The sequence below is a fragment of the Jaculus jaculus genome, chromosome 8, assembly GCF_020740685.1.
Source record: "Jaculus jaculus isolate mJacJac1 chromosome 8, mJacJac1.mat.Y.cur, whole genome shotgun sequence".
Lineage (NCBI taxonomy): Eukaryota > Metazoa > Chordata > Mammalia > Rodentia > Dipodidae > Jaculus > Jaculus jaculus.
The window spans coordinates 123,715,306-123,738,476 of NC_059109.1; the positions used below are offsets into that span (position 1 = coordinate 123,715,306).

Sequence of the window (23,171 nt, forward strand, 5' to 3'; positions counted from 1 at the left end):
GTCTCCAGCCAGTGAATGGACTCCAGACGCATGTGCCCCCTTGTGGAGAATGTGTGACACTGCTCACTTGTGTCCCTGTGCGTCTGGCTACATGGGACCTGGAGATTTGAACATAAGTTCTTAGGCTTCACAGGCAAGTGCCTTAACTGCTAAGCTATCTCTCCAGCCTTTTTATTTATTTATTTTTTTGTGTGTGTGGGTGTAGAAAGAGAGTAAGTGTGTGTGTGTGTGTGTGTGTGTATGTGCTTTAGGGCAGGAAAGTTCAATGCTAAGAGATACTGTCTAGTAATGATTTTTAATGCTCCACTTTCCACAGCGTAGAGGAAACCCATCATTATCATAAGTGGAGTCCTGAGCCACTTGTTAGCCCCAAAGCATGGCAGGGACAAGCTGGCCTCCCTTTTAGGTTTAACTCTATCTCACGGCAGCAAAGTAGAGTGGGCTTCCCTCAATGATTCCAGGTTTGTCCTGTAACCAAATGACTTTCAATGTGAAGCTGAGGAGCGTTTTTGGTACTGCATCCTTAAATGAAGGGTTTTGCAAGCAAGTGATTAGCTCACAGAGGGATCTAACCTGGGCTCAGTCATCCCATCTCTTGAATGGGAGGAAACACACACTTTTAAAAAGTGATTCTTATTTTTATTTATTTATTTGACAGAGAGAATGTATGTACCAGGGCCTCCAGCCACTGCAAACAAACTCCAGAGGCATGCACCACCTTGTGCATCTGGTTAACATGGGTCCTGGGGAATTGAACCCAAGTCCTTTGGCTTTTAGGGCAAATGCCTTAACCACTAAGCAATCCCTCCAGTCTGGAAAAGCACATTTTTTGTTGGGTATGGTGGCATATGCCTGTAATCCCAATACCAGGGGTGCAGAGACAGGAGGACTGTGAGTTCAAGGCCAGCCTGAGTTGCATAGGGAGAGACCATCCCTTCACTCCCACTAAGAGCACATCATCTTGAAACATCTTGAACTGCCTAATTTCAAATCCCAGCTCTGCCAACTGTGAGCTAAAAGACCTTAGATAAGTCGCTTAATGATCCCACCTGCTCCCAGTTTCCTTTGACATGAAACTGGCATCATAGTTGAGATCTTTTATTTTTTTTCAAAATTTTTTTATTAACAACTTCCATGATTATAAAAATTATCCCATGGTAATGCCCTCCCTCTCCCCCACTTTCCCCTTTGAAACTCCACTCTCCATCATATCCCCTCCCCCTTTCAATTAGGCTCTCTTTTATTTTGATGTCATGATTTTTTTCTCCTATTATGATGGTCTTGTGTAGGTAGTGTCAGGCACTGTGAGGTCATGGATATCCAGGCCAGCCTGTGTCTGGAGGAGCACGTTGTAAGGAGTCCTACCCTTCCTTTGGCTCTTACATTCTTTCTGCCACCTCTTCCACAAAGGACCCTGAGCTTTGCAAGGTGTGATAGAGATATTTCAGTACTGAGCTCTCCTCTGTCACTTCTTCCCAGCACCATGATGCCTTCTGAGTCATCCCAAGGTCACTGCCATTGGCCTCTGCTATTAAGTATTTTCCTTCTCACGCAGAAGCGCAGTCATCTGTAGCTAGGATCCACATATGAGAGAGAACATGTGGCGCTTGGCTTTCTGGGCCTGGGTTCCCTCACTTAGTATGATCTTGAAGATTGACATGAGGGTTAAATGATGAGAGGTGTGAACAAGCCTGACTTGTAAACTGGTGCATATTCGGTGTTTAAGCAATGCTGAATAATCTCTCCTCTTGCTGAGCTGCGGCTATTATAAGTGCTCTGTGGGGTGGGGTCGGCATGCACTCTTTTGGTACCAGTATCCTGAAACTTGGGGTGACCGGGTATTTACTGGGGCTCAGCAACCCTCTTACCCTCTCCTTCCCCAGCTCTTCTTCCACCTGCAGCGGGAACGCAGGTTCCTGGAGCCCCGGGCCCGGTTCTACGCTGCTGAGGTGGCCAGTGCCATTGGCTACCTGCATTCCCTGAACATCATTTACAGGTGAGGCCTGCCTGGGGCTCAGGGTCAGGCTTGGTTCCTGCTTGTTCCACCAGTCGGAAAGTGCGTGGGCCATGACCTCCCAGTGAACTCAGATCCCTTGTCTGAGAAGGGCTCAACACCCTGAGTGGGGTTGGGGTGTCCTCCTTCCTAGAGCCAAGAGTCCAGGCTCCATAGGCTGTCCCTGCGCTCCTGTGGGAGCTTCCTTGAACAGTACTTCCACCAAGACTCGGGTCCCCAACTCTCTCTTTCTCTCCTAAATGGCTGAGATCTCTTTTATTTTTCTGTAGGGACCTGAAGCCAGAGAACATTCTCTTGGACTGCCAGGTATGTATGCATGTATGTAGATCACATGTGTGCTCTTTGATCTTGAGGCTGTGTGCCGAGGTGATCATGCACTGCACACAGATACATATGGTAGCAGATGCATTCCTGTGTGTGTGTGTGTGTGTGTGTGTGTGTGTGTGTGTGTGTGTATGCCCATGCACATGTCCAAGTATAAAAGCACTGTGTAGGAGACTGTGTGCAGGTGTGCACATACAAGGCCTGTGCGGGGCAGAGACGGGCCTCTTGGAGATTAGCGGACCTGTAGATCATCAGGGTCTTCACTCAGGTTCCCTGGGAACAGGCTCTGAGATGGAGAGCTGAGAAGCACTCTCAAAAGGTAGAGTTTAGCCGGGCGTGGTGGCATACACCTTTAATCCTAGCACTTAGGAGGCAGAGGTGGGAGGATCGCCATGTGTTCGAGGCCACCCTGAGATGACATAGTGAATTTCAGGTCAGCCTGAGCTAGAGTGAGACCCTACCTTGACCCCCCCCCCCAAAAAAGTAGAGTTTTACAGGGATCAAGGAGAGAGTGGGCAGAGGAAGAGGCTCACCTACACTGGGGTTGCAAGCAAGGCCTTAGCTGATCTCATAGCACTGGGATCCCAGGCCAGGATGGCATCTTTGGGTAGTCCCAAACTGAGGCAAAGAGGCTGAGCTTCTGTGCTCCTGCAGGGACCTGTCACCTGATATGCATGGCCCCTAGGGCGGGGCATACCCCTGGACCGCAGCATGGCCCCAGCATGGTCATTCATGGCAGCTCCCTGGAGGGAGTACCTATCCACTCAGTACCTATCCACTCTACCCCTCATACCCAGCTGGCACATGGTATTATTTTTCTCAACCCTCCAGTGAGGAAATCCTAAAGCTGCCCCTGTCAGGGGCATGGTTCTGAGCCTGTGATGAGCTAGGGAATATACGGAATGCCTGGAAGTTTCCTGGCATCCAAGCTGGGAGTTCTGGGTCTGCGTGAAGCCTGTCACCTTTGTCTACATACTAGACCCCATGGTCACTGTAGCATCTGGGCTTTAACCTCCCCTCTGCCCCTGCCATCTTCTCCCATCAGGGACATGTGGTGCTGACAGATTTTGGCCTTTGCAAAGAAGGTGTAGAGCCCGAGGAGACCACGTCCACATTCTGTGGCACCCCAGAGGTAAGTAGAAGCATTGAAAGAGAGGGCAGCCCTGAATATTTCTCATATTTCATTTTTATTTAGTTAGTTGAGAGAGAGGGAGGGAGAGAGAATGGGTATGCCAGGGCCTCTAGCCACAAAGGAACTCCAGACACATGGGCCACCTTGTACATCTGGTTTATGTGGGTACTGGGGAATTGAACCTGGGTCCTTTGGCTTTTCATGCAAGTGCCTTAACTGCTAAGACATCTCTCCAGCCCCTGAATTTTTTGTTGTTGTTGTTGTTTTTTGAGGTAGGATCTCACTGTGGCCCAGGCTGACCTGGAATTCACTATGTAGTCTCAGGGTGGCCTCACGGTGATCCTCCTACCTCTGCCTTCTGAGTGCTGGGATTAAAGGTGTGTACCACCACACCCAGCTTCAACCCCTAAATTAAAAAAAAAATACTTATCTATTTATTTGAGAGCGAGAATGGGTGCATCAGAGCCTCCAGCCACTGCAAACAAACTCCAATGCATGCTGTACCTTGTGCATGGGTCCCAGGGAATCAAACCTAGGTCCTTCGCCTTTGCAGGCAAGTGCCTTAACTGCTAAGTCCTCTCTCCAGCCCCTGAACTTTTTTAAAAAAATATTTATTTATTTATTTATTTATTTATTTATTTATTTAGGGTAAAAGAGAGAGGAAAAGAAAAGGGGAAGAGAGAGAAAGAATAGGCACACCAGGGCCTCTAGCTGCTGCAAATGAACTCCAGATGCATGGGTCCCTTTGTGTATCTGCCTTTACATGGGTACTGGCCATCAGACTTTGCAAGCAAGTGCCTTTAACCACTGAACCATCTCTCCAGGCCCAGGTTCTGAATGTTTAGAGGCCATAGTCTTTGAAGAGAGCCGTCAGGTTAGAGCTGAGCGACCGTGATCCACCCACTAAAGTTCTTCCCTGAGCCAGTCATGTGCTTAGCTTATTTTCCCCATCTGAATATCAGGGGGATCCCCAGGTTCATTTTTTAAAAAAACATTTTTATTTATTTGCAAGAAGAGAGAGAGAGAAAACAGGCACACCAGGGCCTCTTACCACTGTAAATAAACTCCAGACACATGTGCCACTTTGTGCATCTGATTTTAAGTAGTACTGGGGAATTGAATCCAGGTCATCAGGCTTTGCAAGCAAGTGCCTTTAACCATTGAGCCACCTCTCCTGCTCTGCATGTACCACTCTGTACATCTGGCTGGCTGGCTTTACAAGCAAGCACATTTAACCTGAGCCATCTCTCCAGCACAACCCCAAGGTTCTTCAGGTGGCTGGGACCTGGCCAAGTTTTGCATCCTATAAAGCTGGGCCTAGACCTTTGGATGGGCTCCCCCAGCTGGTGTTTGTGGGGGGCAGGGAGGGGGCTCATGGCCAGATGACCTCTCAAAGCAGAAGCCACTGTCTGCACTTGTGTATGAGGATGTCTGCTTGAGAAAGCTGGCTCTGAAGGCTGACTGCAGAGCCAGCCCTTGCTCGGATGCTGCCAGCAGCGAGGAGCTGGGGATATGGAGCCATGGCCAGATACATTTGCTCCCATGCATATCCTTCAAGGAGGCTCCACCCTTCCGTTTGTGCATGGTGTGTATGTGCTTGTGTGTTTGAGGGCACATGTGTGTGCTTGTGTGTGGAGGTCAAAAATGGCATTAGGTGTCTTCTTCAATTGCTCTCTACATTCTTATTATTTGCTTTTTATTTTCGAGGTAGGGTCTCACAATAGCCCAGGACGACCTGGAATTCACTATGTAGTTCCAGGCTGGCCTCAAACTCACCATGATCTTCCTACCTCTTCCTCCCATGTGCTGGGACTAAAGGTGTGCACCACTACACCCAGTGAGACTCCCCACCTTATTTTTAAGACATAGTTTCACTGAACCTGGAGCTCACGGATTAGACTAGACTAGCTAGCCAGTAAGATCCAAGGGTCTTCCTGTCTTTGTCTCCCCAGTGCTAGGATTAGAGGCATGTACCACTGCACTGGACCTTTTTTAAAATTGATTATTTATTACTTGAGAGAGACAGAGAAAGAACCAGACAGAGAAAGTGAGTATGGGCGTGCCAGGGCTTCCTGCTACTGCAAAGGACTACAGAACATACCCCAATTTAGTGCATCTGGCTTTATGTGAGCACTGGGGAATCGAACCTGGGTCCTCATGCACCTTTAATGACTGAGACACCCTTTGCAGCCCATCTTTTCACGCCTTTGGCTGGTACTTCTGACTGATGCCAGCATGTGCAGCTGTATGGGGCAGTGCCACCTGTATGTCCCAGCACATGGGACAGGGTCCCACACAAGCCAGGCCTCTGGTGAATGGATGCTCACGAAAACATGTGTGGTTACAAGACTCTGACCGTGAGATCAAGCCCTGATCTTTGCCTTTGAGTGTTTTGTTTTTTTTTTCTCCCAATTTTTCAAGGTAGGGTCTGATTCTAGCCCAGGCTGACCTGGAATTCACTATGAAGTCTCAGGGTGGCCTTGAACTCACAGTGCTCCTCCCACATCAGCTTTCCGAGTGCTAGGATTAAAGGTGTGCATCACCACGCCTGTTGAGTGCTTTTAAAAAACAGGGTGTGGGGGGGGCTGGAGAGATGGTTTAGTGGTTAAGGAGCTTGCCTGCAAAGCCAAAGGACCCAGGATCAATACCCCAGGATCCACATAAGCCAGATGCACAAGGGGTGCAGGCATCTGGAGTTCGTTTACAGTGACCAAAGGCCCTGGTGCGCCCATTCTCTCTGTCTCCTCACTACCTCTCTCCTGCTTGCAAATAAAAATAAATAAATAAATAAACGAAGTTTAAGAAAAACAACAGCAAAACAACAACAACAAAAATAAATAAGTAAATAAACCAGATGTAGAAACTGAAGCTGGAGATCTTCACATCACTGTGTCTCTTCAACAGTACTTGGCTCCTGAAGTGCTTCGAAATGAGCCTTATGACCGGGCCGTGGACTGGTGGTGCTTAGGGGCAGTCCTCTACGAGATGCTGCACGGCCTGGTGAGTAGACGGAGCGCCGGCGGGGGACGTGTGGCCCAGGAGCAAGCCCGGGGTAGTCTCCCCTTCACGTGGCATGCCCTAGCTCTCCACAGGCAGCTGAATGATCTCTCTCTCCACCTCAGGTTGAGAGAAGATGAGGCTGGAGTGAATACGAGGAATGTATCAATGTCTTTTGAATAATGTTATTCTGGCACTTTCCCTTCTATAATCCACCATCATACTCTGTCCTCAAAACATCCTTGATCTGGGCGTGGTGGCACACACCTTTAATCCCAGCACTTGGGAGGCAGAGGTAGAAGGGTCACCATGAGATCAAGGCCATCCTGAGACTATCGAGTGAAGTGAATTCCAGGTCAGCCTGGACTAGAGTGAAACCCTACCTCAAAAAAAAAAAAAAAAAAAAAAAAAAGTCTATGCAAAACATAGAGCTTGGGCTAGAGAAGTGGCTAAGCAATTAAGACACTTGTCTGCAAAACCAAAGAACCTAGGTTTAATTCCCCAGGACCCACATAAGCCATATGCACAAGGTGGCACATGCACCTGGAGCTTATTTTCAGTGGCTGGAGGCCCTGGTGCACCCATTCTTTCTATCTGCCCCTCTTTCTCTCTCTCTCTCTCATAAATAAATAAATAAATAAATGATTTTTTAAAATTAAAAAAGGAAAAGGAAAACTTGGTGCACAAGCTGGGACAAAGCCCCTGAGACTTCTTCCAGCCCCTCACTGATGAGACGAGTCTGTGGCCTTCCCAGCAACCCTCTCCGTGCAGAAAGCTGGAGGTCCTGTCTCCCTCGATCCGCCCCATGAGCCATTGCACAAGACACAGGCCTGGCCAAATCTTCCCAGCTATCCCACTTGCTCCAACTCTCCCTGAGACACCTTTCCACATTCGCATGACTGAGATTCCCACTTCTCTCTCCAGCCCCCCTTCTTTAGCCGAGACGTGTCCCAGATGTATGAGAACATCCTGCACCAGCCACTGCAGATCCCTGGAGGCCGGACGGTGGCCGCCTGTGACCTCCTGCAAGGCCTCCTCCACAAGGACCAGAGGCAGCGGCTGGGCTCCAAAACAGACTTCGTAGGTGATCAGCCAGCGGAGCGCTGTCCCCTCCTGGGGCTCTGAACTTCCTGCAGAGGCAGCTGGGACTTCCCTCAGTTTGCTTCCTGCTGCCCTCTAAAGCCATTGGGCTGGAAGTCCACTTCTTCTGCCAGCTGCCTACCTGCTGAGGGTGGCCTCAAACTCCCCGTGATCCTCCTACCTCGGCCTCCCGAGTGCTGGGATTAAAGGCAAGCGCCACCACGCCTGGCTGTCCTTGGGCTTTGTAGGCAAGTGCCTTAACTGCTGAGTCGTCTCTCCAGCCCCTAATATTTCTTTAAATTTATTTGAGAAAAACAGAAATGGAGGGTATGAGCACAGCAGGGCCTTCTGCCACTGCAAAAGAACTCAGATGGATGTGCCACCTTATGCATCTGACTTTACATGGGTACTAGGGAATTGGACTCAGGTTGACAGGCTTTGGCAAGCAAGTGCCTTTAACCACTTCCCCAGCCCTGATCTAAGTTTTTAGAATTTTCTTCAAGCTTCTTGCAGAGGGTGGACTGGACTTTCTTTTCACAAATATGTAAAGCATTTCCACCTTGCCAGCCCCCAGTTTGGGCACTTAAGATATAGAGGTAAGGGCTGGAGAGATGGCTCATCAGTTAAAGGCACTTGCTTATAAAGACTGATGGCCTAGCGGTTAAGACGTTTGCCTGCAAAGTCAAAGGATCCTGGTTCGATTCTCCAGGACCCACGTAAGTCAGATGCACAAGGGGCACATGCATCTGGAATTCGTTTGTAATGGCTGGAAGCTCTGGAGTTACCATTCTCTCTGTCTCTCCCTCTCTCTCATCTTTCTCTGTCTCAAATAAATAAATAAAACATATATTTAAAATAATGGAAGCCAGGCGTGGTAGCACACACCTTTAACCCCAGTACTTGGGAGGCAGAGGTAGGAGGATTGCCGTGAGTTCGAGGCCACCCTGAGACTCCATAGTGAATTCCAGGTCAGCCTGGGCTAGGATGAGACCCTACCTCAAAAAGCAAAAAAAAAAAAAGGGCTGGAGAGATGGCTTAGCGGTTAAGTGCTTGCCTGTGAAGCCTAAGGGCCGCGGATCGAGGCTCCATTCCACAGGACCCACGTTAGCCAGATGCACAAGGGGGCGCACGCATCTGGAATTCATCTGCAGTGGCTGGAAGCCCTGGCGTGCCCATTCTCTCTCTCTGCCTTTCTCTGTGCCTTTCTCTCTCTGTCTGTCGCTCTCAAATAAAAATAAACAATTTTATTTTAAAAAATGGAAAAGCCGGGTGTGGTGGCACATGCCTTTAATCCCAGCACTCGGGAGGCAGAGGTGGCAGAGTCACTATGAGTTCAAGGCCACCCTGGGACTACAAAGTGAATTCTAGGTCAGCCTGAACTAGAGTGAGGCCCTACCTCGAAAAACCAAAAAGGAAAAAAAAAAAAAAAAGATTGATGGCCTAGGTTTGAAACCCCAGTACCCACATAACTCCAGATGCACAAAGAGGCACAAGGGTCTGGAGTTTATTTGTAGTGGCAGGAAGCCCTGGTGCACCCATTCATTCTCATTCTCTCCTCCTTCTCTTAAATATTTAGAATGGTTTAAAAAGACATAGAGATAAATAATTCATAGTCTGTTCCCTTAACATAGTCATGATTTTTTAAATCAAAGTAATACCTCAAAAATGATCTTATTCAGGAAGCTGAGATGGGAGGATTGCAGTGAGTTCTAGGTCAGCCTGGGCTAGAGTGAGACCCTACTTCAAAAACAACAGAAAATGATTTAAGAAAAAAATTAAGAGCCAGGTGTGGTGGCGCACACCTTTAATCCCAGCACTCAGGATGTGGAGGTAGGAGGATCTGCATGAGTTCAAGGCCACCTTGAGGCTACATAGTGAATTCCGGGTCAGCCTGGGCTAGAGCGAGATCCTACCTTGAAAAACAACAACAACAACAAAAATTAATGATCTGTATTATTCTTTACTCAATATAAGATCATTTGCATTTACAAAAAGAAGGTTTCAGTCCTTCTGGGTGTCTTTCAGTATAGGACTGGCTCTGAGAACCCTTCTGTTAGTCCAATGCCTGGCATACAGCAAGGGTTTATAAGCGCTGTACTAAAAGCCCCCGATGCCAGATACTGTGATGTGTGATAACGGGTCATTGGTCTACCCATTCCCTGACAGCCTGAAGATTAGGTGTCTGTGAAAATAAAGCCCTACTCTCAAAGAGAAGCTTGCATCTTAAGCCAGGTGTGACTTTCAACATAAGTTATGTGTTCAAAGGGCACAAAGGGGGTCCAGAAGCCCTCTATCTATCCTGTGCAGTTCCCATGCGGGGAGTCTTCTGTGAGAGGCACACAAGAGGGAGGATCCTGCTGGGAGGAGAGGAAGTTGGAGTTGGTATCAAGACTGCTTTTTTCTTTTTTTTTAGTTTTTGAGGTAGGGTCTCACTCTAGCCCAGGCTGACCTGGAATTCACTATGTAGTCTCAGGGCAGCCTCGAACTCTCGGCCATCCAGGCGTGCGTCACCACACCCGGCTCAAGATTGTTTTTGATTAGAAAAGGAATGGGGAATGGTGCCCAGGGCTCACTCACCCCTCACTCCTGGAGACACGCAATTTTTTTTGGGGGGGGAGGGAGGAAGTGACGTCTGTTAATCTTCCATCTTGAGTTGATTTGCTGTACTTCTCTGAATTGAATTCTGCAAGACTTAAGTTGCACTGGTGCAGGCAGAGGTGGGGCGGGGGGTACCCCAAGCTCCCCCTGGGCCCGTTCTCCCTCCAGAACTAGTTCACGAAGTTAGAAATCTGGCTGCTCTCTTGTCGCAGCGAGCCAGGCAGAGCATCAAGAGGTTTTGCAGTGGAAGTGGGGAGCCGCTGTGGGTGGGCACTTTCTGATCACCTTCTTCCTGCAGCTCGAGATAAAGAACCACGTGTTCTTCAGCCCTATAAACTGGGATGACCTGTACCACAAGAGGCTGACTCCGCCCTTCAACCCAAACGTGGTAAGAGGCCGCAGGGTCCCTTCTAGATTTTTCTTTCTGCATTCACAGCGCGGGTGGGAGGTTGGAGGATATCTGGGCCAGCTCGCTTCTCTTAAAAAAAAATTAATTATTTGTTTATTTGTTTATTAGAGACAGAGAGAGAGAGAGAGAGAAAGAGAGAGAATGGGCATGCCAGGGCTTCTAGCCACTGCAAACGAACTTCCAGACACATGTGCCACCATGTGCATCTGGCTTTACGTGGGTCCTGGGGAATCAAATCTGGGTCTTTAGGCTTTGCAGGCATGCGCCTTAACTGGGCCAGCTCTCTTTATGCAAGTGCGGGAAACAATCACTGAGACTTTTTTTTTTTTTTTTTTTTTTTTGCCTTCTGTTTCCAGTGGGGTGCTGTTAGAACCAGTTTTGATTTTTTGTGTCTAACGCCCCCCCTAACCCCTCTCCCTACCCAGTTAGCCTCGAAAAACGAATCATATGGTTTCGCCTGCATATCTAGCACTGTAACCCCCACAGCGGAACGCCCAGTGTTTGTTGTGTGTGTGTTTGAGGGGGGTGGTGTATGTGTATGGTGTGTGGGCATGTGTGTGTGTGTGTGTGTGTGTGTGTGTATGCCCTCATGCCTGTCACAGCACACACGTGAAGACCACAGGACAACCTTGGGGTGTCTGTCCTGGTCTTCCACAGTAGTTTGCCACTGCAAACACAAGATTAGCTGACCCTTGGGCTCTGAGATTCTTCTCGCCCTGCCTCCTTTGGGATTACAGAAGCGTGCTGTGCTTGCGTCCATCTTTACGTGGGCTCTGGATATCTGGACTCCAGTAGTTAGGCTTGCGTAGCAAATGCTTTCAACCATGAAGTCCTATCTCCCTAGTCCTGTTACCTTGTGAGTCAGTCTTGCTATGTAACTCAGGCTTACCTTGAACTCCTGATACTGGGATTGCTGGCGTGTCCTACCTACCCAGAGCCCTTGCAGGTTTAAGGGCTCTGTGTCACGTAGCACGTCTAGGCAGAGCCGTGCCCTGTGACAATAAAAATGACTCATATTCCTTGTATAAAGTATGTAAAACAGAAATTGAAAGGAGTAAAGGCAAAATGGTTTAGTATCTTACCACCCAAGGCAGGCTATCTTGCAGTCTTTTTTTTTTCCTACTGTGTATGTGGCTTTTGAAACATATATTGTCACACTTTATTGTGGATGTGTGTCTGTGTCTAACTAACTTCACATACGCTATTGTCCCTAGATATCTACAGAATGTTCAAGTCCCTTGCATAAAATGATAAATTGCATATGAGCCAGGCACATCTCCCCAGACGCTCAAAATCAGCTACGAATTTCTTTAAAAAGCCAACACAGTGTAAATTGTCAGCAAATAGTAGTCATATTGTATTGTTTAAGAAGTCATAGTAAGTGTGTGCATATTTAGCAAACATGTATTTTTTTCTGAATATTTCCAATCTGCAGTTGGTTGATGATTACAGAATTCTGTAAATGCAGAGGCCTGACTCTATCATCTCCCCTCCCCTCTCTTTTTGGCTAAAAACTGTGCCATTATTTTCCCATGGCACATTAGCCTTTTCTTTTTTTATTTTACTTCTTTCTTTTTGTTGTTGGTTTTTTTGTTTTGTTTTGTTTTTGTTGTTGTTGTTGTTTTTGTTTTTGAGGTAGAGTCTCACTCTAACCCAAGCTGATTATGCAGTCTCAAAGTGACCTTGAACTCATAGCAATCCTCCTACCTCTTCCTCCCAGAGTGTGCGTGCCACCACCCCTGGCTATTCTTTTCTTTAAAATTATTTTTAGAGCAGGAGAAAGAAGAAATGCCAGATTTGTGCTCCACCTAGTGGGCATGTGTGACCTTGTGCTTGCCTCAGTTTTGTGCATCTGGCTTATGTGGGATCTGGAGAGTCAAATATGGGTCCTTAGGCTTCTCAGGCAAGCATCTTAACCGCTAAGCCATCTCTCCAGCCCATAAATTTAAATAAAATAAAATAAAATAGGGCTGGAGAGATGGCTTAGCGGTTAAGGTGCTTGCCTGTGAAGTCTAAAGACCTAGGTTCAATTCTCCAGGTCCCATGTAAGCCAGATGCACATGGTGGCACATGCGTCTGGAGTTCGTTTGCAGTGGCTACAGTCCCTGGCGCGCCCATTCTCACACACACACTCTCTCTCCCCCTCCCTCTCTGTCTTAAATAAATAAATATCAGAAAAAAAAATATTTATTTTAGGGCTGGAGAGTTGGTTTAGCAGTTAAGGCGTTTGCCTACAAAGCCAAAGGACCAGGGTTCGACTACCCAGTACCCATGTAAGCCAAATGCACAAGGGGGATTATGCACCTGGACTTCATTTGCAGTGGCTAGAAGCCCTGGCATGCCCATTTTTAATCTCTCTCTCTCAAATAAATAAATAAAAATATAAATATGTAAAAAATATTTTTATTTGACAGAGAAAGGGAGAATAGGCAAACAAACTTTCTTTTTTTCTCAATTTTTATTAACATTTTCCATGATTTTAAAAAGTATCCTATCCACTCCCTCCCCCCCACCACTTTCCCCTTTGAAACTCCATTCTCCATCAAATCCCCTCCCCATCTCAATCAGTCTCTCTTTTATTTTGATGTCATGGCAAACAAACTTTCAGATGCAAGCACCACTTTGTACATCTGGCTGTATGTGCGTACTGAGAAATTGAACCCACATCTTCAGGCTTTGCAAGCAAATGCTTTTAACCACCCAGTTATCTTTCCAGCCCACCTTTTAAAATTTAATTTTAGTAAACTGGGTATGGTGGCTCACACTTTTAATCTCAGTATGGGAGGCTGAGTAGGAGGATAGCTATGAGTTCAAGGCTGGTCTTGACTACAGAGAGTTCTAGGTTAGCCTGGGCTAAAGTTGAGACCCTTACTCAAAAATAAAATAAAAGAAAAGAAAGAAAGAAAAGAAAAAGCCGGTCATGGTGGCACACGCCTTTAATCACAGCACTTGGGAGGCAGAGGTAGGAGGATCTCTCTGAGTTCGAGGCCACCCTGAGACTACATAGTGAATTTTAGGTCAGCTTGGGCTAGAGCAACACTCTACCTCAAAAAGCCAAATAAAACAAAACAAAACAGATCCCACAAGGGAAGTTGCTCAGTGGTTAAAGGAACTTGCTTTCAAAACTTACAGCCCAGGTTTGGGAATTGAACCTAGGCCTGCAGGCCTTACAAGCAAGCACCTTTAATCACTGAGCTATCTTCTCAGCCCCGAGCACCTGATTCTTTGTTGTTGTTTGTTGGGTCACCCTAACCATGAGCTCTGTTATACTCTTATTTTAGTATAAACTGTCCTTCCCTCTTATGGTCCCTGTGGGTCCCCCTAGACAGTTCTCTCTTTGGGATTCCTTCAGCTACTGACAGAGATAAGTTCACCTCCTCAACCATTAACTCTTACAGTGACTTAGTGCATCAGTCCAGCTTTCAGTTTCTTTTCCACTATACCAGCCTGAGACTACATAATTAATTCCAGGTCAGTCTGGGCTACAGCAAGAATTTACCTCAAAAAGCCAACAACAACAACAAAAAATAATAGTGCAGGTCTTGGAAATAGCTAAGTTGGTAAAATACTTGCCTTACAAACATGAAGATCTGAGTTCAGTTCCTGGAACCCATGTTTAAAAAAAAAAAAAATCCAGGGGCTGGAGAGGTTGTTCAGTGGTTAAGACACTTCCCTGTAAAGCCTAATGACCACAGTTCACTTCTCCAGTGCCCATGTAAAGTCAGATGCACAAAGTGGCACATGCTTTTGGAGTTCATTTGCAGCAGCTGAAGGCCCTGGTGTGCCCACTTTCTCTCTCTACTGGGCGTGGTAACAAATGCCTTTAATCTCAGCACTCAAGTGGCTGAGGTAGGGAGATCACTGTGAGTTAGAGGCCAGCCTGAGACTACATAGTGAACTCCAGGTCATTCTGGGCCAGAGCAAGCTCCTCCCTCGTTACACAAAGCAACACAAAAAGTCAGGGTCGGGCTGGAGAGATGGCTTGGTGGTTAAGCGCTTGCCTGTGAAGCCTAAGGACCCTGGTTCGAGGCTCAGTTCCCCAGGTCCCACGTTAGCCAGATGCACAAGGGGGCGCACGCGTCTGGAGTTCGTTTGCAGAGGCTGGAAGCCCTGGCACGCCCATTCTCTCTCTCTCCCTCTATCTGTCTTTCTCTCTGTGTCTGTCGCTCTCAAATAAATAATTAAAAAAAAAAAAAAAGTCAGGGTCTTGGCTTGTGTTTGCAATCCTGGTGCTAGGGAGGTGGAGACAGGCGGCAAAGTGGACAGTGCCTGAGGAACAACACCCAAACTGTCCTTTACACACACATGCACACATATGCACAGGCACCCATACATACACATATACACCCCCCCACACACACACACACAAAACAACAACAAAATGAGGTTATGTTGAACATACACTCCTGGAGACAGAATATATGCAGAATCCCAGGAAGAAATGCAATATGATATAGCAATCCACAGATATTAGATTGAGACCTATGGGGTAAGGGATGGATTCCTGGTTCTGCTACCTACTGTTTGTGAGAATTTAAATAAGTTTCTTTAGTTTCAAATTCTTCATTTATTAAAAACCAAACAATAAGCCAGGCATGGTGGCACACACCTTTAATCCCAGAACTAGGGAGGCAGAGGTAGGAGGATCGCTGTGAGTTTGAGGCCAGCTTGAGAGGACATAGTGAATTCCAGGTCACTGTGAGTCAGAATGAGATACTATCTCAAAAAAAAAAAAGTTTGGGGCTGGAGAGATGGCTTAGTGGTTAAGCGCTTGCCTGTGAAGCCTAAAGACCCTGGTTCGAGGCTCGATTCTCCAGGACCCACGTTAGCCAGATGCACAAGGGGGCGCACGCGTCTGGAGTTCGTTTGCAGTGGCTGGAGGCCCTGGCGTGCCCATTCTCTCTCTCTTTCTCTCTCTGCCTCTTCCTCTCTGTCGCTATCAAATAAATAAATAAAAATAAACAAAATTTAAAAAAAAAGTTTGTCTGGGGCTAACAGGTAGCAGGTCTAGGCCAGGTATGGCGTCAGGATTCACATTCTGGTCTTGGAACTTTTGAGCTTTGGGCTGTGATCACTGTGCCCTGTGGCCTTACTGAGACAGTGGAAGCCATGGTCTGTTTGGTTCCCCAGCCAAAGACTTGCATGTTAAGGCAGATCTGCAGACCTTTCCATCACTCACTCACCTGTGCATGTCATTAACCCCAGGGACACTATCATCTCTGTAGACTGCGTAGATTAACTCTTGCTGCATAGCAGACAAGTCCCCCACGTACCAATAACAGCATCAAAAACTAGGTGGTTTCCAGCAGCAATCTTTCATTCAGATCCTATGGGTCAGGTAAGTGGGTTTTCAGTCCAGGCTAGGCCAGCTGTCCGCTGCAGAGCCCTCTGAGGTCTGTGGTCGGCAGTGGGGCAGCTGGCAGGTGACCATGTAGAATTGTCCCACTCACATTTTCTTCCTGAGGCCTTTCATCCTTCTAGCAAGCCAGGTCTGCGCTTGCTTATATGGTGATCTCAGGGTAGCAAACACAGCAAGAGGCAATGTCCAACATGCATTGTCCAAGCCTTTGTTTGAACCAATTTGGTAATGTTCCATTGGCCTAAATAAATCACATGGCTAGCCCATATATTAAAAAGATGGAGCATGGCACGGTGGTGCATGCCTTTAATCCCAGTATGTGGATTATTGTGAGTTTGAGGCCAGCCTGGGACTAAATAGTGAATTCCAGGTCAGCCTGGGCTAGAGTGAGACCCTACCTCAAAAAAAAAAAAAAAAAAAGAAAAGAAAAGAAAAGAAAAAGATGGAGAAATGGACTGTATCCCTAGATAGGACTTTAGGAATTTGTGGTCATTTTTGCAATTACCCACATAGTTCTTCCTTCAAAGTAGCAAAACTGGTCATTATGGTGCATGCCTTTAATCTTAGCATTTGGGAGGCAGAAGTAGGAGGATGGTTGTGAGTTCGAGGCCACCCTGAGACTACATAGTGAATTCCAGATCAGCCTGGGCTAGAGAAGACCCTACCTTGAAAAACAAAAACAAACCAAAAAGCTGGTGCCAGCCCTGTCCCTCTACAGTGTCACCCTATTTTATTTCCATGACTCAGGAACTGTCTGTGCCCGTGCCCTCAGTGATCTGCTTGTACGAATGAGACCAGTGCTTATCAGAGCTCCTGCTCCACTGCTCTCCTCTCATCCTTGGCTTTTCGTGACAGGAAGGACCTGCTGACTTGAAGCACTTTGACCCAGAATTCACCCAGGAAGCTGTGTCGAAGTCCATCGGCTGTACCCCCGATACGATGTCCAGCAGTTCTGGGGCCTCCAGTGCATTCCTGGGATTTTCCTATGCACCGGAAGAGGATGACATCTTGGACTGCTAGGAAACAAGAACCTCGAAGCCACCGAGACCAGCTGTGACTGCAGAGATTGCCTTCTGCTGGTAGTGAGATGAAATGAACGTGATGCATTAAACAGAAACAGGCGTTTTCCATCCCATGAAAGGACGGTGTTAGGTTCAGGCTGGTAGATCTGTCATCACCAGGAACTTAGAGGCTCGCTTTATTTCTGCTTTGCCCTTCCTGACAAATGTTGACTTCTGTTTTTCTTTTGCTTCTTCTTCTTTGTTTTGTTTTGCTTTCCAAGGTAGGGTCTCACTCTAGCCCAGGCTGACCTGGAATTCACTCTGTAGTCTCAGGGTGGCTTCGAAGTCTCAGCGATCCTCTTACCTCTGCCTCCCGAGTGCTGGATTTAAAGGTGTGTGCCACCACGCCCAGAAGGCTTCTGTTTTTCATCTAGGAAAAGCAAGGTGAAAGAAGACGGATTTATTTTGGTTCACAATTTCTGTGGGTTCACCATGTCAGCCAGCTCCATTGCTAAGGTCCTGAGTGCAGGCTGAAATATCCTGGTGAAGGGGCGTGGCAGGGGAAAGCTGCTCCCCTTAAGCAGCCAGGAAGCGGAGACAGCAGAAGGGCTGGGGACAAGATATATATCTTCAAAGTCATGCCCCCGGTGATCTGCTTCCTCTAAGTAGGCCTCTACCTCCTAGTTCCTATGACTTCTCAATAATGCCTTCACACGTGAATCCATCCAGGGCTAACCCACTAAGGCAGCCATAACCCCATGATCCATTCATTTCCCCTAAAGCCCTATCAGCAGAGCACATGAAACCTTCAGAAAACATTTCAGATCAAACCATACTAGTTTCCAATATTAGTGCTACATTATCACATGAGGGTTATCAGCACTCGAGTCACTTGTACTCTAGGCAGGAGGAATGGGGAGAGAATGGGTCAAAAAGGACTCTGTTGTAGAGCTTTTACAGAAGCCCCAGCCAATGACTTCAGCTGACAACTCATTACCCTCCATCCCTACTGGAATGGAGCCTGGGTAAGAGCTACGTGTCATAGCAATGGGGTTCTGATGCTGAAGGAAAGGGGGAGAATGGTGGCTGGGCAACCAGCACTCTGTCAGAGGTCTCTTTGTGTTTGCACTTTGATTTCCATGTGTAAAATAAGACACAACAAGCCTATAGGCTATCAACCCGGCCTTTCTCATTGTTCAGTGTTTTGATGGTGTCTTTCTTTGTTGTAGGTAGTATTGAACATTGGTTGCTGGGTTTGGCTGCCTAAACACTTTCCAATATTTAGGGAGACCACTGTTCTTGTTTTTTAAGTTTTGTTTATTTTTATTTATTTATTTGAAAGTGGCAGACAGAGAGAGAGAGAGAGAGAGAGAGAGAGAGAGAGAGAGAGAGAGGCAGACAGAGAGAGAGAGAAAGGGAGAATGGGCGTACCAGGGCCTCTAGCCACTGCAAACAAACTCCAGACGTATGTGGCCCCTTGTGCATCTGGCTCACGTGGGTCCTGGGGAATCGAGCCTCGAACCAGGGTCCTTAGGCTTCACAAGCAAGCGCTTGACTGCTAAGCCATCTCTCCAGCCCAGAGACCACTACTTTTTGAGCTCTTTGTTTGTTTTCGAAATAAGGTTTCAGGCTGACCTGGAAGTCACTCTGTAGCTCCAGGCTAGCCTTGAACTCGCAGTAATCCTCCTACCTCTGTCTCCTGAGTGCTGGCATTAAAGTTATGCACCTACATTTTCAACTTTGATAGGGGGAAAACTACCTCCATTTAGAGCAGCAAATAATGCCAATTGACTTCCTCAGCATCTTCTGAGCTTGAGCCAGGCAGGTAGACCAAAGATGCACATTCCATTATCTGGCCCAGGATGGGGACCTAGACCTCTGATCTGGGTGGTAGCTGTTGTGACGATACTCACAAAATAGCTCCTCCCATATACATGGTGACAATTTGTGAATGGTAGCACTGGTCTGAAGCAACAGCAAGTGCGGCAGCCTCCCCATCAACCAGCACTGCAGGGTCCTTCTTGCAAGCCTCAAACCTCAGTTTTTGCCTACTCAAATGACTTCAGGAGACAGAGACAGAAAGGGGGGAAAGAATGGGTGTGCCAGGCCCTCTAGCTGCTACAAACGAACTCCAGATGCATGCGTCACTTTGTGCATCTGACTTTACATGGGTATTGGGGAATTGAACCCATGTTGTTAAGACTTTGCAGGCAAGTGCATGAACCACTTAGCCATCTCTCCAGCCCTGAGCCTTTTTTAAAAAGTTATTTATAAACAATGAGAGAACGTGGGGGGGAGGGAGGGAGCACATTAGGGCCACTAGCTGTTACAAAAGAGCTCCAGATGCACATGCCACTTTGTGCATCAAACCTACATGGGCTCTGGGGAATCAAACCCAGGCCATCAGGTTTTGCATGCAAGTGCCTTAGCTGCTGAGCTATCTCTGCAGTCCCTGCATTTGAGGGTTTTTTTTTTTTTTCTTTTGGTAGGATCTTGCTCTAGCCCAGGCTGACCTGGAATACACTATGCAGTCTCAGGATGGCCTCAAACTCTCATCAAACTTTCTATCTTGGCCTCCCAAGTGCTGGAATCAAAGGTATTTGACCATTACACCTGGCCCATTTGAGCTTTTTAACACTCTCATTTTTTTTTTGCTTAGTTATCCAAAGTCAGTTTTAGAATACCTATGTGGGGACAGTTTTGGAGCAGAAGTTCCTATTTGTTGGCAATTTTTATCCAAATAATCGTAAAGTAGGAATGCCTATCTTCTTTGTGCCAATGAAGAAATATTGCCAGAGAAAGTGTTTCTTGCTTAGAAGCCACATCATGAGTACAGGCTGGAACTGGAATGTGTAACTACATAAACTGGAGCCAGAGCTCTCACATGGGCCTTTGTGCAGGTCTGGACTTCAGTCTGGCTGTCAAGCAGTGACTGCCAAGGTAAAATTGTTGGAACAAACTAAGTGATAATGAAAAAAGGGGGGATCTTGAGGGGTCATCTGACTGAACCCTCTTGTTTTGGGCCTGGCTGCCAAGTTAATGTTGTGCTTTACCTCAAGCAAGAAGCCCGGGTTCTCCTGGATACCTATTAAGCTCCTTTTGGTTCAAGATTAATCATTTCCAAAGCTAATTCTGAAAGGTCAGAATGTGACCAGGCACTCATAAATTCAGGACACTCTGCTCCTGTGAGAGGGTAATGTTGCTTATTTTCATGAAAGCATGGTTTCTTCTCCACATGTGGTAGGTACACACTTCAGGGTGACTTTATGAGTTTTTGGTTTGGGGACAAGAAGAAAGGACTTTTTTTTCTTTTTCTCTTTCTTTTTTGAGGCAAACCCAACAGACTAGTCTTTTAAAAATTTTTTTTTAATTTTTGTTTATTATTATTTACTTATTTGAGAGCGACAGAGAGAGAAAGAGCATGGGTGCACCAGGGCCTCCAGCCACTGCAAACGAACTCCAGATGCATGTGCTGCCTTATGCATCTGGCTTACATGGGTCCTGGGGAATGGAGCCTTGAACCGGGGTCCTTAGGCTTCATGGGCAAGCATTTACCCACTAAGCCATCTCTCCAGCCCCCCACCCCCTTTTAATGTGTGAAAGAGAGCAAGAGAGAGAGTGAGGAAGCAAGAGATAGTGGGAGAGAAATAATTGGTGTGCCAGGGCCTCCCACCTCTGCAATCGAACTCTAGTTGCGCATACCACCTCATGTGCATGTGTGACCTTGCTCACTTGTGTCACTGCATTTGGCTTAGTGGGACCTGGAAAGTCCAGCATGGGCCCTTAGGCTTCCCAGGCAAGTGACTTAACTGCTGAGCCACCTCTCTAGCTCAAGAGAGGACTTTTTTTTTTAGCATCAGTGTGTGCTGGTGAGTTTATTGCCTTTTCCTTTTAACTCAGAACCACTCCATTCTTTCCAGTTTTGTCCTCCCAACCCTCTGCCCAGGAATTATGAGGGGTAAGGCTAGGAGACATAGGAAAATAAAAACCTACAACACCAGTAACACTGACCTTCTAGAGATCAAATCTGGGTTGGGAAGAACAGTATTAAGCTTTGGCATTGACAAAAACTGATTTCCAGCTTTTAAAATATTATTTATTTATTTGCAAGGAGAGGAGACACTGACACACACACACACACACACACACACGGGGGAGGATGGGTACTGCTGTAAATGAATTTCAGATGCATGTACCACTTTGTGCTTTACATGGGTACTGGGGAACAGAGGTACTGGGAAATAGAACCAAGGCCATAACACTGTGCAAGCATCTCAACAGCTGAGCCATCTCTCCAGCCCCGATTTCTATCTTAATCATGACTCTTAATTGGCAAATGGGAATGAGAGGGCAAAATGCCCCAACTCCCCATAGTGAAAAATAGGAGCGTAAGAATCAGAAATGTGAACATGCTATTAAAAGTGTGCAACTGAGTATGGATTGTGAAACAATTATTGGTTCTATGTATTCTAAGTTTGTAAAAACACAATTTTCTCACCAGGATGGAAAATAAAAATGAAGAATAATTCTGCTATTGAACTGACTGAGCTATGCCTATGTTTACGGAGCACATTCCTTTTTTTATTTTTTTGTTTTGAGGTAGAGTCTCACTCTAGTTCAGACTGACCTGGAATTCACTATGAAGTCTTAGGGTGGCCTCGAACTCATGCTGATCCTTCTACCTCTGCCTCCGAAGTGCTGGGATTAAAGGCGTGCACCACCACGCCTGGCACATTCCAAGTTTATAGCATCATCTACAATCCTCATTATAAATCAGCATTTAGACATTATTAACTTCAATTTACATATAGGAAACAGAGATTAAGCAGCTTGCCCAAGTCACCCAGCTGGTGTAAATCACAACCAGGAATTAAAGTTGGCAGCAGCTAACTGGAAAACCCTTGCTTCTTCTACAGCTTGAGAAACTGTACTTGAAACTTGAGAAGTGCTCTGGGCAGGCATTCTTTTGTAGCAAGCACTACAACAGGAGAAGGATACAAAGACCAGCATTAAATCATTTCCATTTATATCCCTAACTGCAGACTGTATTCACTTTTGTTCCCCATGAAGAATCCTCAAGAAAATTCTCTGGGCTGTGGATGGAGCTCAGTGGTAATGTGCTTGATGTGTAAGAACCTGGATTCTATCTTCAATGGTGAAGGAAGGTGATTCTCCATCACCCTCTTTTTCACTCTTTAAATTTGCAGTGATCATTGTGAAAAGACAAGATGAACTGTGTTTTTCTTAAAACACATTTTTTATTTATGAGAAAGAGAGAACAGGCACAACACCAGGGCCTCTTGCTGCTACAAACCAATTCCAGATGCATGCTTTATATGGGTACTGGAGAATCAAACCCTAACCAGTAGATGTTTCAAGAGAGTGCCTTTAACTGTTGATTCATCTCCAAGCCCAAGTTGCATGTTTTCGTGTCTTAAATGCCTACTGCATTGTACATGAAGACAAACAAATGTAAATCAAAACCTTTGGGATGTCCATACTTCTCTGTTCAAGTCTTCATGCCATAGCAGCTTTGAACACAAATCCACAGCCCTCTCCAGATGCTCTCCTGGAGAGAAAAGTGGCCACTTTGTGGTTCCAGACACAGGGTGCCCCATCTTCAAGACAATGGTTTGCACAAGCAGTTCCCTCTGCCCCCAACAGCCTTTGGCTCCTCACAACTCAGTAGGGCAGTTTCTTTCCTTCTTTCTTAAATAGTATTTATTTTTTATTTGCAAGGAGAGGGAGATTGACAGACAGACAGAGAGGTGTGAAAGTCTCTTGCCACTGCAAACGAACTCCAAATGCATGTACCACTTTGCGTTTGGCTCTACGTGGGAACTAGGATTCTGGCTTTGCAAACAAGTGCCTTTAACCACTGAGCCATCTCTGCAGCCCAGTGACCTTGCAGTTAAGTTTGTTTGTTTCGAGGTAGGATTTCACTGGCTGGCCTAGAACTCAAGGCGATCGTCGACCTCGGTTTCCCAAGCGCTGCAATTAAAGGCATGTGCCACCACGCCCGGAGGCTAGGTCAGTTTCTACCTTTACATTTTGGTAGGATCTGGCTAAGTGCTCACTCTGGACGCGCAGACTTGTAGAGGATGCTCAAAAATGCGCGGTTAATCAAAGAACAACACTCGGGTTACCGTTCTCACCAAGACACCTGTCCACCCTCTCTGGGGAAGTCCTCGGGTCACACCGCCCCTAACAACCAAGCGGAGTCCCTAACACCCACGCCCCGCCCTCCTCCGGGCCGG

The 23,171-nt window shown here is 46.7% G+C and overlaps 1 protein-coding gene across 7 annotated transcripts in view; it reads left to right on the top strand.

Moving 5' to 3' along the window:
* Positions 1-18,092, top strand: part of Sgk2 (serum/glucocorticoid regulated kinase 2) — a 32,678-nt gene extending 14,586 nt beyond the window's left edge. For 6 of the 7 annotated variants that reach the window (XM_045156651.1, XM_045156654.1, XM_045156653.1 and 3 more), the window contains exons 8-14: positions 1,884-1,996; positions 2,284-2,320; positions 3,384-3,470; positions 6,375-6,470; positions 7,392-7,547; positions 10,444-10,533; positions 16,769-18,092. In XM_045156651.1, coding sequence (XP_045012586.1) covers positions 1,884-1,996; positions 2,284-2,320; positions 3,384-3,470; positions 6,375-6,470; positions 7,392-7,547; positions 10,444-10,533; positions 16,769-16,933 — 744 coding nt within the window. In that variant the 3' untranslated portion in view covers positions 16,934-18,092. Of the gene's footprint in view, positions 1-1,883; positions 1,997-2,283; positions 2,321-3,383; positions 3,471-6,374; positions 6,471-7,391; positions 7,552-10,443; positions 10,534-16,768 lie in introns of all 7 variants that reach the window. The other variant, XM_004669289.2, reaches the window with a different exon arrangement.
* Positions 18,093-23,171: the final 5,079 nt, after the last annotated feature.